The following is a 19,737-nucleotide window of genomic DNA, read 5'->3' as shown; positions in this document are numbered from 1 at the left end:
GGACACGCCTCTTGGCCGACCGGCTGCGTTTCAGGCCCTGAAATCTGTGTGTGGTGTTAAACAGAACTGCAGTAAATAAAAGCCTTCAAGAGAAATGGATCTGAGCAGACACTCACTGCCCTCTTCTGGTCAAACTGAGGAACTGCAGGTTAAGGTTTTATAAAGTATAGAGATATTTTGCTTCTTCTTCTTTTTTTTTTAAAATTATATTTCACTCTTTTAACCCTTTATCTTCTGTCCTATTGACCTTTTTTGTTGCTTCTCTGTACAGTTTAGAAACCAACAGGAAGATCAGAACTTTTAGCGACGCCACCTTCTGGCCAAAACTGCATGTTGTATGAAGCAGGCTATTTTGTTTTGTTTTTTTTTTTAATCATTTTTGTGTTACTCCAGTCTTATTAATATTTCTGTCATCTATCGTTGAATACGCTTTAATGAAAAGAATAGGGACGTTGATGAAACATTTAGAAACGTGCTAGCCCCCCCCCCATAGTTAAAATAAGAAACTGCACGCATTATTTTGTTGATTTTTGTTTATTTTATCTGTATTTCTTTCGGTTACTATTACATCCGTTTTTGTTGATATTTCTCTTGTGTATTGCTAAATATAGTATTTTTAAAAAAAAGAACAGCGACGATATAACGCTTAGAAACCTTCAGCCCCCTTGTGGTCAGATTATTTTTGCCTGTGTTTTATTCCTTCACCTCTATTTCTATAGACATTTGTGAATATCTCATTTAAAAATATTTTCAGATTTTTTTTCTTCTTTTTTTCTTTTCTTTTCTTTTTTTTTTAATAGCTGAGGTGTTTTTTGTTTTCAGCACCATTCACAGTTTTTTGTGTTTTGTTTTTTTTTTTGCATGTTTTACCCCTTTGTGGATATTATAACGTGTTATGAGTTTGTAAACCTTTTTAAAACGTTTGGTTTATATTTACAGCCTTTCTTTCTTTCTTTTTTTTTGTCTAGTGTATACTATAGTTCTGTAGTAGCTAAACTAATACCCACATAAGCCGTGTTTTATTAACGCTCGGACGTGTAAATACCCTTTAGCTATATCTGGTTTTAGTGTCTGGATAAAACTTGTGAGTAAATAAAAGTTCGGTAAATGTTACGTAAACTGGACGGATTAGTTTCACTGTTACTGTGTTCTAATGGGTTTTTCTTCTTCTTCTTTTTAATAAACCCAAGCATGCGTTTTTTGTAAACCTGAAGCTGTTTCTCCGTCATAAAAATGTCTGTTACATGTCTGAAGTCTTCTTTTTTTCACACATGGCCACGTGGTGCAAATGTCTGTCTGTCTGTCTGTCTGTCTGTCTGTCTGTCTGTCTGTCTATCTATCTATCTATCTATCTATCTATCTATCTATCTATCTATCTGTGTGTGTGTGTTTGTGCACAGTATGACTATGTGTTGAAAATCTTTCGCTTTTTCGTCAAAGCTGACCACAACCATCACACACACACACAGTTGTGGAAGACTTATCACACCCATCACTTTCTCTGAGTGAGTGCTTGTCTCACACACACGCACATTGTGTGTGGTTTTTTGACACTGAGACGGTTTCTGACTCACAGGACTTATTTTAACCCAAAATGAGTGGGTAAAGGCACTCCTGTGGATAAAAACACACCACAAACTACACACACACAGGCTCGGCCCAGTCGTCCCTGGGGTGAGTAAGGGATGCATTTTTGTTTCTCCCCAATCTGAGACTGGAAGCTGCTGAGCATCTGACCAGAGACGCTTTCTTCTCTAGCAGTGGCGTGACCCGTGTGTGTTTGGGGGGGTTATGGGGGGGTAATCATGGTTACCCGTGGTGATGGTGGAGGCCTGATGACGTTGTGGTGGCGACATTCCTGCCCACGAGACTACACACAAATGTAAACTAGAAAATATTTAAGATTTATCATTGTTTACTGTGAGTGTGTATCAGCAGTGCATCTTCATTTGGAATAGATATTAATATTAATAATATCTGTCTGATTTTTTCTATTTATTTATGTAAGTACAGTAAGCAATAATGTGTGTGTGGGGGGGGGTACACAGTCAAAACTGTAAGATATGTTTGTGAGCTCGCGACTATCTGTGTGTGTGTGTGTGTGTGTGTGTAAGACTGTCCAGACCCATGCAGTCATTTCCGGAGCGACTGAAAGCAAACATTCTCACTTTTCTCGAAGGAAGTGACTCAACTCATTCTCCCTCTCCTTCTCACACACACACACGTGCACAGACATACTTTTTCATTTCATCCATATCAACCTCTCTTACTGTTATCTATCTCTTTCTCTCACACACACACTCGCACTAGAATTACATAGTTTCCTAAAAGCTACAGATATTTCCCCTCTGTCCTGTGTGTGTGTGTGTGTGTGTGTGTGTGTGTGTGTGTGTGTGTGTGTGCATACACGTGTGTTACGGTAGCCAGCAATAATGCAGCATTCCATTTCAGTCACTGATCCAAACACATTCCACAGCTTCTGCTTGAGAAAATAGGACACACACACACACAGTTGACATGTTCAGTTTCAGTAACTGTTCTTTGATGATTGTGTGTGTGTGTGTGTTTACACACGTAGGGCACATAATTTTATTCAGACATGATTTTCCACATGAAGGAGGAGATTTTTCTGTATTGCATGGAACCACACACACACACACACACACTGTGATCATCTCCAGTTTCCAGACGCTGACTCAGTCTAAGTGTGTGTGTTTGTGTGTGTGTGTGTGACTGTGGTATTAAATCCACCAGCTCTGCTCGTTCCGGTCGCTCATGAGGTCAGCTGTGACGCAGGAGACGCTCTTCACACGCCGCCGTCGCTTTCTCCAACACACTCCTTCCGGTTTGCAGGGAATTTTATTCCTTCCAGACACAACTCCGCTATAAGTGCTCCTAATCTAACCTTCCACAAGAAAATATCACACACAGCTTCATATGTCACATGTCACCAAACCGACCTGTAATAACATGTAATAACAGGCTAAAGAAACAAAAAAAAGTCACACGTGAAGAGAAAGAAAACGTGCAAAACGTTCATGTCAAAGTGATTTATTTAATCAGAATCCTCCTCCCTCCCTCTCTCTGTCTCTCACTCTGACTGTCTCTCTCTCTCTCTCTCTTTCTCTCACTCTGACTGTCTCTCTCTCTCTCTCTCTCTCTCTCTCTCTCTCTTTCTCTCAGGATAGAAGGTGCTCCAGGAGGAAATATATATATATATATATATATATTTCCTCCTGGAGCACCTTCTATCCTTCTATCCTTCTATATATATATATATATATATATATATATATATATATTTATATATATATATATATATATATATATATATATATATATATATATTTAGATTTTTTATGTACTTTTATCTGATAATTTTATATATATATATACACACTACCAGTCAAAAGTTTGGACACATCTTCTAATTCCATGGTCTTTCCTGATGTTTATTTCTTTCTACATTGTAAAACAATGCTGAAGGCGGCCGAAATCCACAATAATGTCCTTTGAACAGTTGATGTTGAGATATGTCTGCTACTGATGCTCTGTAAAGCCTTCATAACGGCTCTAATCTGAGGTGCTGTTAATTGGTGATTTCTGAGGCTGGTAACTCTAAATGAACTTCTCCTCTGCAGCAGAGGTCAGTTTTGGTCTTGCTTTACTGGGATGGTCTTCATGTGAGCCAGTTTCATCATGGTGCTTGATGGGTTTTGCAAATGCACTTGACAATACTGTTCTTGCAAGAACTATTCCAGAACACCTGACCTTTGTGTCTTAAAATAACAACTGACTGTTTTTTGTTGTCATTACATATGGATTACTGAAGTCCATGTGTGTTATTTCAGAGTTTTGAAATCTCCAGTATTGTTCTAGAATGTAGAAAATAAATCCCTAAACAAAAAACATTGAATTAAAAGGTGTGTCCAAACTTTTGACTGGTAGTGTATATGTATATATATATATATATATATATATATATATATACACACACATAATAAACAATTAATTTTAAAATTTAATTTTATATAACATTTTCCCCACATAATGTATGAGCATGTGATTTGAAATAGATTTACATCATAGTGTCAGTCATTATTTTTTATTATTATTTCATCACTACGTTATCAAGCTGGTTAGCTTATAGCAATTTATTCAGGAAACAATGTTCAGGTGTGACGTCACTGTCTAAATATTGGAAATAATTTTGTTTAAAACTGAACCTACAATTATTACATTATTGAAAGTGCATTTCCGTTTGTTTTTTACACGAGAAATGGAAATAAATCAATCACGAAACAAAATTCAGTTCTAGATTTTAGATTCGATTCCATTTCGGTGCTAAAGTCACATTTCTAAGATACTAATTCAAAACCATTCAGATCCAAAAGTGTGCATTTAAATTCGTGCTTTTTACTTTTTATAACTTCATGATTTGCCTCCTGAATGAAAAGTAAAAGATCCGATTCTTTTTACTGTGCTGAACTACATGAGTCGACTCAGTAAAAAATAAAAGAATCGTTCTGCACATCACTAGCTGTTGCCTCGAGCCAGAACCGCCTGCACCGGATTGGTCTCGCTCCTCCTCTCCTCCTCTCCTCCTCCTGCTGCTGCTAACTTTCTCAAAAACTTTTAAATGCACACACACACTCATACCCACACACACACACACACACACACACGCAGCTGGAAGAGCAGTAAGTTTGGAAAAACGGCTCGGAGAAGAAGACGCGGTGCTGCCACGAGCTTTTGGACTTTTAGGATGTCTCGCGCGCTCCTGTTCATTTAAGCGACCTGATGTTGTTACAGTTGAAGAGACAATTTTAGTATTTCTTTTGTTTTCGTTTGTTTTTGTTTTTTTCTCCCTTCCCGTCCACACTCCGAACGAGCCGAGCGCGCGCGCGAGATGCCAGCATGCGTCCGGTGACGCTTCCGCTGCTGCTGTTCGCCTGTCTCGCGCTCCGGAGGCCGGCGGCGTGCGTGGAGCGTGTGTCCACGCGTGAGCGCTTCAAGGTGGTCATCGCGCCGCTCATCTGCAAGCGCACGTGCGAGCGCAACGGCCAGTGCCGCGACACGTGCGAGCAGGGCGACAACACGACGCTGATCGGGGAGAACGGACAGGCCGCCGACACTCTCACCGGACACGGCTTCAGAGTCGGTAGGTTCATCCATCTCAGACTTGTAGATGCACTCATCTGCCCCAACAACGCGCCTTCATTATTAACATTGACGCCTCATTCATGTGTCAGAAAAATAGGAATTTTGCGTACTTCTGACGTCACACTTACGCTAATAGGCGCTAATTGGTTGTATTGTTAGTTTAAGTTAACTGTAGCCTATGTGCTGCTATGCACAGTATCATCTCTTCCCCTGAAGATTCCCTACCTCCAAGTCCTCCTGCTGTTCCCTTCGACTGCACCTTCGAACCGTCAGCATTCAGTGCACAGAATTCTTTTTATCGCATAACGTGATTTGTTCATTTAGTCAGTTTACTTTCTGCCTCTGTGATGCGATGCAGCAGGACAAGTTGTAGCAGTTAACGGATGTCCACCAATAGGAGGACGAGGATGGCGATAGGGCCACGTTCTAATGGACAGAAAGTTATCCTCATTACCTCATGATCACTTGGAACATTCTGTGTCTGATGATTGATATCGTAATCAGAGTGTAGAAAAAAATCGCACATCTACCTCCAGCGGATCTTCGTCACGTTATATATTTCAGTATAAGGTGTAAGAATCGTAAGTGGTCAGTGAAATGGGACGAGCACAGGAGGTCAACACAGTTGTGGAAAAACACATATTGCGTTGGACCTGATACACTCACCTCAGCACACATATTACAGTTCATCACAGTTCATCTTTTAAGTCCAGCAACAGATTTGAGATACAAACTTACCAGTGGTCAGATGTAGTGGGCAGTGAGCTTACAGTGCTACACATCAGCACACTGGCTTCTAAGCTTTTAGGTAACCTTTATTTGTCACATATACATTACTGCACAGTGAAATTCTTTCTTCGCATATCCCATCCTTGGGGGTTAGGGTTAGAGCGCAGGGTCAGCCATGATAGAGCAGAGCTGAAGCAGGGTGGGTTGGGGGCCTTGCTAAAGGGCCCAACGGTGGCAGCTTGGAGGTGCTGGGGCTTGAACCTCAATCTTCCAGTCAACGACCCAGAGCCTTAACCACCCCACCCCATCACGGAAATAACAGCCTTACACGCAAAGCGGCGATGTGATGCGGCAGCTCTTTAGTCTACAAATTTATTGTCTTCTTCTACAATTTATAGTTTTTAGTCTTCAGCCTTCAAACTCATGCTAATCATCATCACGCTCATCGTTTCGTAGATGCATTCTTGGATGCCAAGTCCACCATTTCCACACCTCCTACACCTGATTTCTCATTGTTCTCGACTATAACGTCTTTTAGCGATCACACGTTTTTCTCCTGTTGATCGACAGAAACTTTGCTAGCAAAAACCAAAAGAGTAACACTGACCTCGCATGACATCAGAACAACACAGCAACACATTAGCGCAAGAATTACTAAACGCGTCAAAAATCTCTGTTTTTAACGCTCTTAAACTTTTGTGGGAACGAGCTTTCTTTCTGACAGTCTAGTCTCTGTGTGAAAAAAGAATCTAATTAAAGCGTTTTTTTTTTTTTCTTCTTTCCCAAAAAACCTCACGCCAGGTCATGATTGCACCCTTCGCAGTGGTAAATCTCGGAGGTTTTTTTTTTTACGAGGCGCACATAAACACAGAAGGTGTTTCACGTCTGAGTGAACGAGGTCCAAGGCGAGACGTTGGAGTCGGTAATAAAATTCTGACTTCAAATTGGACGGATAAATGAGGATTATAGGCTGAAGAGCCGAGCGCGATCTTGCTGTGGAAGCCCATCTGCTCTGGCTTTCGAGAACTGTAGGGGAATTTGTGTTGGGGTTCTTGTTGTATTTTCCTCCTCGGCCGCTGCAGGAGTTTGGGCCAAGTTCGGAGATCCGTCGCTTCTCTGTTGAGCGCTACGGGATTGTTCCCTGGGTTTTCGAATGCATCCAGATGGACGTGATTTTGCTCCCGGGCCTGAACCTTGGCTGCGTGTCAGCTTTGATGCGAGACTCTAAACAGTTCGTTTGAGTTGCAGGACTTGCTAATAAAAAAAAAAAAAGAAAGATAATATGATCGATGAATTCTGTCATTCTGTCGTTTTTTTGCTCTCTCTTGCTTTCTTTTTGGTCTTTAATGCTTTCTCCATATCGTGACACTGCATCTCGTTGTGCTCATGGTGAGGCGTGGTGCCATAGAGTCTAACCAGCAGGGGCTATAGTCTTTAACACACACACACACACACACACACACACACACATGGCAGACGGGTTCGTTTATTCCCTTAAACATTTATCTCCATCTCTAGAAACAGTTTTCACTCGTAGTAGAGTTTGTGTGTGTGTTTGTGTCTTTTATCCCCTTTCTGTTTATATCTGAGTGGGGAGGAAGCTCATGTCCGAGCTAATACATATCCTTGGTAATTTGTTATTTAAAGCTAAGAATGTCTGGGACAAATGAGGCAAAACCATTGTGTGTGTTTGTGTGTGTGTGTGTGTGTGTGTGAGGGGGAGGTCTGATTTAGGTTTGTGCTCTCACACAGGGTTATTTTGGAGTACTCTCTCTCTTCTCTCTCTCTTCTCTCTCTCTCTCTTCTCTCTCTCTCTCTCTCTCTCTCTCACACACACACACACACACATAAATACACACACCAGGATATTTGAATGTGACCGGAGCCCAAAATAAACCAATGTGGCAAAAATAAAAGAGGAAGCTGATTAATGGTCTAGTGAAAGCTACATTTATGGACATCCAAGGCCAACACACACGCATACACACACACACACACACACAGGGAGAAAAATCTTCCTGCTAATTAAACCGGTAAAAAAAGATGTGTAGCTAAGATGTTAAACATTCTCTCAGGATCATAGACACTGTTCTGAAATCTAGCGCTAGTTAGTTAGTTAGTTAGTTAGTTAGTTAAACTGCTTTGAAACACTAATAATTGTTATTCAACTTAATAAAAACTCTATAGCTATAGCAATAACTTTAAAACAGTAGAAATGTTAGCTAATGATAAATATGATAAGACAGAAGCGTAAACACTGGCAAAAAAATGACCTTAAGTGACCCTCTGTGTGTCTGAATTTGTTGCTGTATTTTTTTTCCTGTAATGATTTAGGAACTGCTTCAGATAATTCACTAAAAGTGAATTTCAAAGCAAAAAGGAGGGGGCGGAGTTTCAGGGGTTAACTTCCTCTCATCTGTACAATAGATTAAATTTTCCGTTCTGCCTTTTCAGTGGGTTTTTTTTGATGCTGCTGTGGTCTGAATAAACCATCAACATCCGATACCTGGAGAAGGTCCAGATTCTCCACCAGACTGACAGCGAGCTGATCCGAGAGGACTTTTTCTCTTTTTCTTTTTTTTTCTTTTCCATGTTTGAGCTGATGATCTGGATCGGGACCAGCATGATATTTTATAAAGAGCAGCGTTAAGGCTGTGATGTTAGAATAGCGAGGCTGTGTCTCGAATAGTGATATTGGGTCTGGAATAGTGATATTGGGTCTGGAATAGTGAGACTGGGTCTGGAATATCAAGGCTGGGTCTGAAATAGTGAGACTGGGTCTGGAATATCAAGGCTGGGTCTGGAATAGTGAGACTCGGTCTGGAATAGTGAGGATGGGTCTGGAATATCAAGGCTGGGTCTGGAATAGTGAGACTCGGTCTGGAATAGTGAGGATGGGTCTGGAATATCAAGGCTGGGTCTGGAATAGTGAGACTCGGTCTGGAATAGTGAGGATGGGTCTGGAATATCAAGGCTGGGTCTGAAATAGTGAGACTGGGTCTGGAATATCAAGGCTGGGTCTGGAATAGTGAAACTCGGTCTGGAATAGTGAGGATGGGTCTGGAATAGTGAGACTCGGTCTGGAATAGTGAGGATGGGTCTGGAATAACGATATTGGGTCTGGAATAGTGATATTGAATATGAAAAAGTGAGACTGGTTCTGGAATATTGAGACTGGTTCTGGAATAGTGAGGCTGGGTCTGGAATAGTGAGGCTGGGTCTGGAATAGTGAGGCTGGGTCTGGAATAGTGAGACTGGGTCTGGAATAGCGAGGCTGGCTCTGGAATAGTGAGACTGGGCCTGGGATATTCAGACAGGGTCTGGAAAAACAAGGCCAGGTTTGGAATAGCGAGGCTGGGTTTGATGTAGCTGCTCAGCTTCCATTACCAGACGTTGACTCACAGTAACTAAACACGAGAAAAGCTCTCTTAAATCCTGGCTGTCATTTCTCACACGCTGAGCACATTATCTCTCTCGGCTCTGAGGAACACAGTGCCGACACGCCTCGCTCACTTCACTAGCCTAGCGTCAAGGGCTTCATGTATGCTCAGATATATAAAGTGCCCCAATTCTGGGTTTTAAATGTATTCACTTTTATTACTAATATAAATAAAATATATACAGTCTATTTAATGCTTTTTAAATGACTGTTTTTTGTTTGTTTGTTTGTTTGTTGTATTGCCCTCCCCATTTTCTCCTCCCACCTGCTTTTTCCAGATGTGTATAGCTAGCTGCGTGTGTGTGTCTGTGTCTGTGTGACAGAGAGAGAACTAAAGAAAGAGAGATGTCGATGTTGAAGTCTAGGCCTTGTCGAACCCCACACAGGAGCTGAGGTTATTCAGCCTCAGGCCCAGGATGATGAGTCGCCTGCGGTTTTTGCTGAAGTGGGTGATGTTTGGGTTGGTCAGCTGTAGCTCACACACAGGGACTGGAACACGCCAAGTGAATGTTTGGTGAGGCCTTGGTGAGGCCACACACACACACACACACACACACACATACACACACTCCTTCTATTGTGTTTTTCCTTCCCCGCTGTGTGCAGGTACAGCCATGACACACACATGTTCTTTCAGGGTGTATAGAAGGGGTTTTGTTGGAGTGTTTCACGTTTCCTGAACTGTGGTCGAACCCGTAGCCGAGCCCACGTCAGGTAATGTGTAGCTGTCAACACTTATCCCGCTGCTGGAATCCCTGTAGGGTTTGGGAACGACGTGCACGAGGAAGCAAACCCTCTGTGTCGTGCTCTGGTATCAGAAATAATCAGCGATGGCATGGTTGCATTTTTGCGACGGTGTACATTTGGTGCGTTTTAAAGTCACATTGTGGTGCATGCACGAATAAAAGTTTGTTCCTGTTTTATTACTTGTGTTATAAACAGTTCTAAACCGTCATCCTTTCACCAGTCTATTTTCAGAAGCTGATAAGACAAAAAGAAAAACCTACAAAAACAATGCAAAACCGACACGGGAGACTCCTTCCAGAAATCAATGCTAAATAAATTACAAACAGTTACAAGGTTTTTGCTTTAATACAAATTCTATACAAGGCAATGTGAACGAGCTGTTGCTATAGAAACGATAACAAGCCAGGTAGAAGGAGTTCCTCCTAGAAAAAATCAAGCCAGGACAAACTTGTGGGATGTTCTGAGGAGCCGCTTGAGCGAGAAGCCATGAGCTCCGGTTTTAGCAGCCAGTGCCCATATTCAGTCATGTCATTTCTCACACGTTTGGCTAAAATGGGAGTCTAAAGGAGCCATTTTATTTCCCGCAAATACTTTCAGGTGTTTTTCGTGTATCGCACCTTAGAGAATTGTCCACTCCATGTTGTTTTTTTCACCGAATGAGGGGTCAGTAACCAGAGAGGACGAAAGAGTCCACATTACAGCTTCTCCTTCTGCTCTTTCTGTTTCGCTCTCCTCATTTTCACACACATACGCCACATATTTTCGTTCCTTTTTTTGCCTCTCATTTTTCCAGCTTTGGTCCTCCTTCCACCCTTAACTCCTTCCTCTCTCTCTCTCTCTCTCTGTCTCTCTCTCTGTCTCTCTCTCTCTCTCTCTCTCTCTCTCTTTCATCTCGTCTTCTCTCTCTCTCTCTCTCTTCTAGTAATACTCATGGAAAAAGCCGTAGGTCATGGCTCAGCGTGGGCTGAGTGTTGAAAAACCACAGCAAAAATACGCCTCTGTGTGTGTGTGTGTGTGTGTGTGTTTATGTATGCCCCCGTGTGTGTGTATGTGTGTGTAAGAGAAAGACTCTTTGAGACGAGTGTTTTGCTCCAAATGATCTGTCGTGGGTGTGCTGCGTCATCAGCTGGTAGTGATAGCCTGTGTTTAAGGTCTTTACGAGAATAAGCTTACACACACACGCACACACACATGCACACACACACACACACAGCCGTGTCTTTTACAACCTGTGGTGGTTTCTATCCGTTTACGCTTACTCACTGGAGCGTACAGCTAAGTTTTCGAGTCTGTCTCGGCCTTTCACAGTCTCTTATTGATATCAGATCGCTCTTGCTTGTCCGCTAGCTCAAATGAAGCTTCGTATTTATTCCCGAACTTAAAGGGGATTTCACAGAAGCGCTCGCGACCACAGCCCCATCAGCTGAAGCACGGAAAATTTTGGGGGAAAAAAAAAGAAAAAGGAGGGGTTGGAAATTTTCACCAGTCTCACACTGACCTAAGCAGCAAAAAGCCTCGAGACCAGAACAAATATTCCTGAGGTAAAAAGCGTGTTTTAGTGAAACGCAGAAAGGTCACGGCCTCGTCGACTAATGTTTTCTCACCAAAGCCAATTTTCCTCGCTGTGAAAGAGGCCAGTTATTTACGGCTCTCGTTAGAAAGTGCACAGAGGGGCACAAATTCTCCTCAGAGTTAGCGGACACACTAACGCACTTTCCCCTCAGCTTGGAGTGTGGAAGTGTAATAAAATAATAACAAGAACTATGAGTTAATGGAGTGATTAAAACTCCTTTTTCTGTGTAAATCAATAATGAGGTGGAGCGTAAGGTGAATATACTGAAAATATTACCTCAGGCTTGCTAAACAGGCAAGGTTTACCTCCGAGTTAGCAGACACACTAATGCATTTTCCCCTCAGTGTGGAGTTTAAGGACTACTTTTACTACTGAAAATATCACTTCAGCCTGGATTCTAATCGCTAAACTTTTTTATTTATTCCATGTATTTATCTAGTTATCACCTTTTATTGCACGGAAATCTAGCTAACTGGTTATCAAGCGAGCAAAAAAGCATGGTTTACCTAAGAATTAGCGGCCATGCTAGCACATTTTCCACACACAGCATAATATAGTTTCTGGAGTTATCATACTTTGTGGTTTTAAAAGCCCCTTTTTGTGTATTGTAAGCCTCCGAGAAAACAGGTGGGGGAAAAACTCTTCACTTCTGCTCTAAAGCTTTTTATTTATTTGTTTGTTTTTAAGAAGTGAAGTAGTTGTTTATTATAAAGATTCTGTATGTAGCTAACAGTTTAGCAGGCAGGTAAGGTAGTTAGCAAGCTCTGCCAAGAAATGTGAATATTTAGAACGTTAAATACAGCTATTTTTTGGTTATTTATTTTATTTCATTAGTTTCATTTAAACTAATATGTATGTTGCTTGAGAAAGCGTAATGTGGGCTAACAAATTGGCTATACTTTGTCAGGTTTGGTAGCTAGCTAGCTTATACAGTTATAGTAAGCTACACGCTAAGACATGAATGATTTAGCTAGAAAACTCTATACATTTAAAGTTTTTTTTATGGGTGAAATATTTCTTTCTTAAGATATTAGCACAAGAGAGAGAGAGAGTGTGTGTGATGACGGTGGTGTACAAGAGATATCAGGAAGACCCAGAGTTATCATGGAGTACCAGAGATAGACATATCATGGAGTGCCAAAGATACTATGGAGTACCAGAGATATCTGAAGTATCAGAGATATCATCAAGCATTTTTTGATTTCTGTGCAACATCAGAACTTTAAATTCTTCAAACTTGCATCATATTTTTCTGATATAACTTGCATATATCAGAGTCTCAATCTTGCTTTGCTTCACTTATGAAGACCTCATAGTCCCTAATGGCGCACCACTCTGGATGAACACACAACCTGATCTAGCGACGGTGACATCACAATCCCAGGTGTGCCCCGCTTACAATGACCTCACAACCTGATCTAGCGACGGTGACATCACAATCCCAGGTGTGCCCCGCCAATGATGACCTCACAACCTGATCTAGCGACGGTGACATCACAATCCCAGGTGTGCCCCGCCAATGATGACCTCACAACCTGATCTAGCGACGGTGACATCACAATCCCAGGTGTGCCCCGCTTACAATGACCTCACAACCTGATCTAGCGACGGTGACATCACAATCCCAGGTGTGCCCCGCCAATGATGACCTCACAACCTGATCTAGCGACGGTGACATCACAATCCCAGGTGTGCCCCGCTTACAATGACCTCACAACCTGATCTAGCGACGGTGACATCACAATCCCAGGTGTGCCCCGCTTACAATGACCTCACAACCTGATCTAGCGACGGTGACATCACAATCCCAGTTGTGCCCCGCTTACAATGACCTCACAACCTGATCTAGCGACGGTGACACCACAATCCCAGGTGTGCCCCGCCAATGATGACCTCACAACCTGATCTAGCGACGGTGACATCACAATCCCAGGTGTGCCCCGCCAATGATGACCTCACAACCTGATCTAGCAACGGTGACATCACAATTCCAGGTGTGCCCCGCCAATGATGACCTCACAACCTGATCTAGTGACAGTGACATCACAATCCCAGGTGTGCCCCGCTAACGATGACCTCACAACCTGATCTTGTGACGGTGACATCACAATCCCAGGTGTGCCCCGCTAACGATGACCTCACAACCTGATCTAGCGACAGTCACATAACAATCCCAGGTGTGCCCCACTAAAGATGACCTCACAACCTGATCTAGTGACAGTGACATCATAATCCCAGGTGTGCCCCGCTAACGATGACCTCACAACCTGATCTAGTGACAGTGACATCATAATCCCAGGTGTGCCCCGCTAACGATGACCTCACAACCTGATCTAGTGACGATGACATCACAATCCCAGGTGTACCCTGCTAACGATGACCTCACAACCTGATCTAGCGACAGTGACATAACAATCCCAGGTGTGCCCCGCTAAAGATGACCTCACAACCTGATCTAGCGACAGTGACATCACAATCCCAGGTGTGCTCCGCTAACGATGACCTCACAACCTAACCGTGTTCTGCTGATAATGACCTCACGCCCCAAGCCAGGCTGCAGTAATGATGGGGTTTGGGTTCAATTAAGAGCTGATGAACTTTTTTTTTTCCTTTTTCCTCACTATGCTTTGACAAAGGTGCAGGTAGTTTTATGGATCTCGTAGTTTGGCAGTCAAAGACAGACTTCTTTATGTGTGTGTGTGTGTGTGTGTGCGTGTGTGTTTGGAAAGTGCACTATTTAAACAGCTTGCTCATTCTGTACTTCTTTCCCAGCTGGCACCCGAGACCGGAGGTTCACAATCAGAGATGAGTGTTTGTGTTTCTCCCTGATTTGTGTGTAATTGTGTGTAATTTTCCCCCAGGTACACATCTGTCTATTGTGCGTTTGTGTTACCGTGGGGTGAGTTGAACAATTACGTGTTGTTTGTATTCCATATAGTTTATATAGACTGTTTACATCCAGAAGTGTGATGTAAACGTCATCTGCATATGTGCTGTTGTGTGTGTGTGTGTGCGCGTGTGTGTGTGTGTATACACTCTGTGTTCTCAGACATCTATTTTTAAGAAGCTGCGATTATGTCATTTATTCTGGGCTGCAGTCCTCTCTCTCTCTCTCTCTCTCTCTCTCTCACACACACACACACACATACACACACAAATAGCATATTATTATTGCTCTTATATCATTTTAAAACAACAATTCGAGTACTCTTCATCCTCTCTCTCTCATTTTTTTTTCACTACTGACACCATACACAGTTAGACATACACACACACACACTTGTGTAAGAATGTCTGGGCCTGTCGCTGGGCTGTTAAGGCAAAATAAAGCAATCCTGACGTCACCGGGAGGGAATGTCCTGCTTTTAGAAGTTGTTGACCGGTTCAGAGCTCTTAATGCTTTAGCGGCTCTCGCCAAAAAAATAGATCACTTTCATAATCCAGGTTATTTACAGGATTCATTTGGAGACTAAGTTAAAAGATTCACTTCAAGGATACATATGCCGACAAAGATGAAGGATTTGTATGTGGTATTTCTTGGCAGACTGCATTAAATGAGTCATATACAGGAGTCATTTCCAGACCAAGTTGAAGGATTCATTTCCAGGATTCAAGTTTATACCATGCGCAGGATTCAGGATTCATTTCCAAATAAAATAAAAGATTCATTTATGTGATTTATTTGCAGATTGAGCTAAATGATTCATTTGCAAAATAAGGCTCGTTTGTAAAAAGGATTCATTTAGCAGACTAAGGCAGAGTATTTGTTTTCATGATTCATTTGCAAGCTATTCAAGTTATTAACTAAGGATTCACTTCTAGGATTCATTTGGAGACTAGGTAAAGGATTCATTTGCAGACTATGTTAAATGATCAGTTTGTGTTATTAATTTGGGGACTAAGTTAAAGAAATCAGGATTCCAGGATTCAAATGATGACCAGATTCATTTGCAGGATTCATTTACAGACTAGGTAAAGGATTCATCTGCAGGATTCATTTCATTCAGTTAGTTTGCAGACTACGTTAAATGATCAGTTTGCATTATTAATTTGGGGATTAAGTTGAAAAATCCACTGAGGACTTCAGGAGTCACATGTTATCCACTTTCATTTTCTGAAGAGTCATTTTCAGGATTCATTTACAGACTAGGATAAAGGATTCATTTGCAGGATTCATACTAGAGACTAGGTAGAAAGATTCATTTGCAGGATTCATTTACAGACTAGAATAAAGGATTCATTTGTAGGATTCATTTACAGATTAGCTAAAAGATTCATTTGCAGGATTTGTTTACAGACTAGGATAAAGGATTCATTTGCAGGGGTTCATCTGTGCACTAAGGATTCATCTGTGCACTAAATCGAATAATTTGCAGACTACGATAAGTGATTTGTTTACGCTATTTATTTAGAGATTGAGGTGAAGTATTTATCTGCAGAGAGAATTCACTTGCAGGATTCATTTGCAGAGTTCTGGAGTCAAACGACTCGTCTGCATGATTCATTTCCCGGTAAATGATTCATAGACAGAGCATGATAAAGGATTTATATGAATCATTTTAAAATGAATCATTTGCAGAATTGTGATAACGGGCTTTTTGTGTCCTTAAATACAACTCCTCACACACACACACACACACACAGTGCCGGTGTCTCAGTTTATCCTCCATGCCGACTTTCATTAACCGACGTTTAAATACCTGTGTCTTTATTTTATTGGTGTAGCTGTAAACGTACGACAGGCTGCATGTAGTCGGCTTGTTTGAACAGATCAGTACACGTGTCAGGAGGCTGCTCACGGCCTGAAGCGCCTCAGGTTTCCTAATCAAATATCTTGTGAGTGTGTAGCTGTCTTAGCACCATTATCACGAAGCTGAGGTATGACAAGTATGCTGCAGGGTTAAAGTAACACTCTCTCTCTCTCTCTCTCTCTCTCTCTCTCTCTCTCTCTCTCTCTCTATCTATCTATCTATCTATCTATCTATCTATCTATCTGTCTATCTATCTATCTGTCTGTCTGTTTATCTCTCTCTCTCTCTCTCTCTCTCTCTCTCTCTCTCTATATATATATATATATATATATATATATATATATATATATATATATATCTGTCTCTCTCTCTCTCTCTCTCTCGACTTCCTGTAATCCATATCCATTAAACTCAGAGTTTAGCTTGCACTAATAGAATGTGAGTCAGAAACAGACCTGGAAGAATAACCCAGGCTTTGTGACAGCACTGGGATTTGACTTCACAGCCTTCTGGTCATTAGTGTAAAAGTCATATAGAGCTGAATTAAAGGCCCAGCTGCAGAAACACCTGGTGTGTCTCAGGTAAATGCTGGATTAACACAATGTTTCCACACACACACACACACATTAGTCACACAGGAATCTGATCCTAAATCACACTCAGCTGTGACATGCTTTGTAAATCCTGGCCCTGATTTTTTTTCTTTTTTTTTCTTACCTGGCACACACACACACACAAACACACACACACTTTCTCTCTCTGGCTCTTGAACACACACACACACTACATCAAAACACACACAGACATACACACACGCTCTCTCACTATCTTAAAGACACACACACACACACTCTCTCTCTCTCTCTCTCTCTCTTAAATACACACACACACACTTTCTCTCTCTGTCTATATTTCTGTCTCTCTCTCTCTTGCACACAAACACACACACACACACACATGCAGCAGGTCTGGGAAATCCATCAGAACAGGATTTTGGCTGAGGCTGGTTAAAAAGCCTCCATCATCCTCGCAGACGTTTTCTTCCACTCGCGCTCTTGTGTTCCTGCTACACACTACATGATGATGTTATCTGAGAGATGTCAGGATCCGGCGTGTTCTGCTTTTATCCTGTAACACACGGCGTTATTATTGCACTGAATCCCACAGCAGATCCTTTTACCAGTATAAACACAAGCAGAGCTCAGACTTCTGACCGGATGTGAGGCTATTAGAGAATATTAGCACATCTGTACTGATACTGAGAGTGTACTGCTGCAGCTGGATGTGTGGTCTGATTTATTTCAATCCTGTGATGGTTACAGGTGTAGAAACTCAGCGAGGCGTTACAGACTGCAGCGGCGTGTGCCGTGTCATTATTGAGGCTCTGGTCAGTGTTTCTGGACGGTTGTGGACCGAGCTGTTCTTCCACCTGCACCGCTGCTTTAGTTATCATAATGTTAACACTAACACACGGGCAGAGCCGTCCACCAACACCCTGAATGACCCCCTGCTTCTATCTATCACTCTCTCTCTCTCTCTCCCTCTCACTTTCACACTCTCTGTCTCTCTCTCTCTCTTTCACTCTGTCACTGTCACTTTCTCTCGCTTTTGCTTTATCTGTCTGTCTGTGTCTCTCTCTCTCTCTCTCTCTCTCTCTCATACTCTCTCTGTTTCTTTCTTTCTCTTTCTCTCTCTTTTTCTCTTTCTCTCTCTCACTTTCTATCTATCTATCACTCTGTTTCTATTTTCTCTCTGTCTATTTTAGAATTCTTATTATTATTCTTTCCATCTCTTCCATTGTTCTCTCTCTCTCACACATTCTTTTTATTCTGCCTCCTTCAGATGTCTTTATCTTCATCTTTTTTCCCTCTCTCTCTCTCTCTCTCTCTCTCTCTTTCTTTCTTTCTGTGGTTTCCAGTGAGGCATGCAAAATGAGTTATGGGAGGAGGAACACCCAGTTTGGGGAATGTGTGTGTGTGTGTGTGTGTGAGAGAGAGAGTTAGAGAGAGAGAGAGAGTAATAGACAGACAGACGCTGCTATTTGTCGGGAGAAGAAATCTTTTGATTTGTTTCGCTTTAATGTGTGTGTGTGCGTGTGTGTGTGTGTGTGTGTTTGAGAATATAAAGCTGTAGTTTAGAAAATTGTCTGTCTGTCTGGAACTCAGCAATTAACCCAACATGCACGCATACACACACACACACACACACACACACACACGTCTGTAACCTCAGTCTCACATGCCGGGATCCTGACCCTCTGTCATTACTACACCACTTTCCCGTCGCGGAGCTGCGAATGCTTTTCATTTCCACAGAAGGAAAAGGGGGGAGGGGCTTGTAGCATGGAGATTGAATCACCATGGTTACCGATGATGATCTAATGAGCTGTGAGACTCTCTGGAAACCGCTAACTTTATGTTTTGGGGACTTTTATCTTTCACAAAACTTTTATTTTACATTTCTCCGCTGCTTGATATTTTATTTAGTTTTTTCCAAAAACGAATGAAACAAACTGGTAATCCATCAGGATTCATATATGTACAAAACCACCTAGCTAATATGCTAACCTGATAGTAAATAGCTCTAAACATGTAATTGTTTAGAATCTTCACCGCTAGCCAGCAAGCTAACACGTGCTAACTTGGTAAAATTCCTTTGAGGATTATTTATAAATATTTATATTTAACTGCTAATGCTAGTCCACAATATAACAAGGATTTCTGTGAGGATTTCTAAACATTCATAACCTTCACGGATAATACTAGCCAACAAGCTATCGTACGTAAACCTGACAGGATTTGTGAGAGAATTGGGATATAAATGTCCCTAACGTTTCATGCTAATGCTAGTCAGCATGCTAACATGTTTACCTGCAAGGATTTGTGGGGAGATTAAGTCGAATTTATCTGAAAGTGTCATCTTCGCTGCTAATGCTAGCCAGCAGGGTATAATGAGCTAACTTGAAGTCACGTGCATTAGCTTTACTGCTAATGCTAGGAAAGTAGCTAACGCGCTAACCTGACAGGATTTGTCATGAGGTAGCTGAGTCATATTACTGAATGTTTATACTCTTTCTGTGAGAGTCTGTGAGGACATCTTCACTGCAAGCCAGCAAGCTAACACAAGCTAACTTGTTCAAATTCCTGTTGGCATTGTTTATAAATATTTATTTAAACAATTTTAATGCTAGTCGACAAGTTAACATGCTAACCTAACAGGATTTCTGTGAGGATTTTTAAATGTTCATAACCTTCATGGCTAATGCTAGCCAAACAAGCTATCATGTGACAGGATTTGTGAGAGAATTAAGCTATAAATGTCCCTAATGTTTCGTG

General features: G+C 41.7%; 1 protein-coding gene across 4 annotated transcripts in view; it reads left to right on the top strand.

Annotated features, from left to right (window-relative positions):
• Positions 1-4,638: 4,638 nt before the first annotated feature.
• ltbp3 (latent transforming growth factor beta binding protein 3) overlaps positions 4,639-19,737 on the top strand; it is a 42,650-nt gene continuing 27,551 nt past the window's right edge. For 2 of the 4 annotated variants that reach the window (XM_058383005.1, XM_058383002.1), the window contains exon 1: positions 4,639-5,161. In XM_058383005.1, the coding sequence (XP_058238988.1) occupies positions 4,918-5,161 (244 nt within the window). In that variant the 5' untranslated portion in view covers positions 4,639-4,917. The remainder of the gene's footprint in view (positions 5,162-19,737) is intronic. The other 2 variants (XM_058383003.1, XM_058383001.1) reach the window with 1 other exon arrangement.

This window comes from Hemibagrus wyckioides, linkage group LG28, assembly GCF_019097595.1.
Source record: "Hemibagrus wyckioides isolate EC202008001 linkage group LG28, SWU_Hwy_1.0, whole genome shotgun sequence".
Taxonomy (NCBI): Eukaryota; Metazoa; Chordata; class Actinopteri; order Siluriformes; family Bagridae; genus Hemibagrus; species Hemibagrus wyckioides.
Note: the sequence above shows the minus strand (reverse complement) of the source record. Positions and strands in the feature narration are given on the sequence as shown.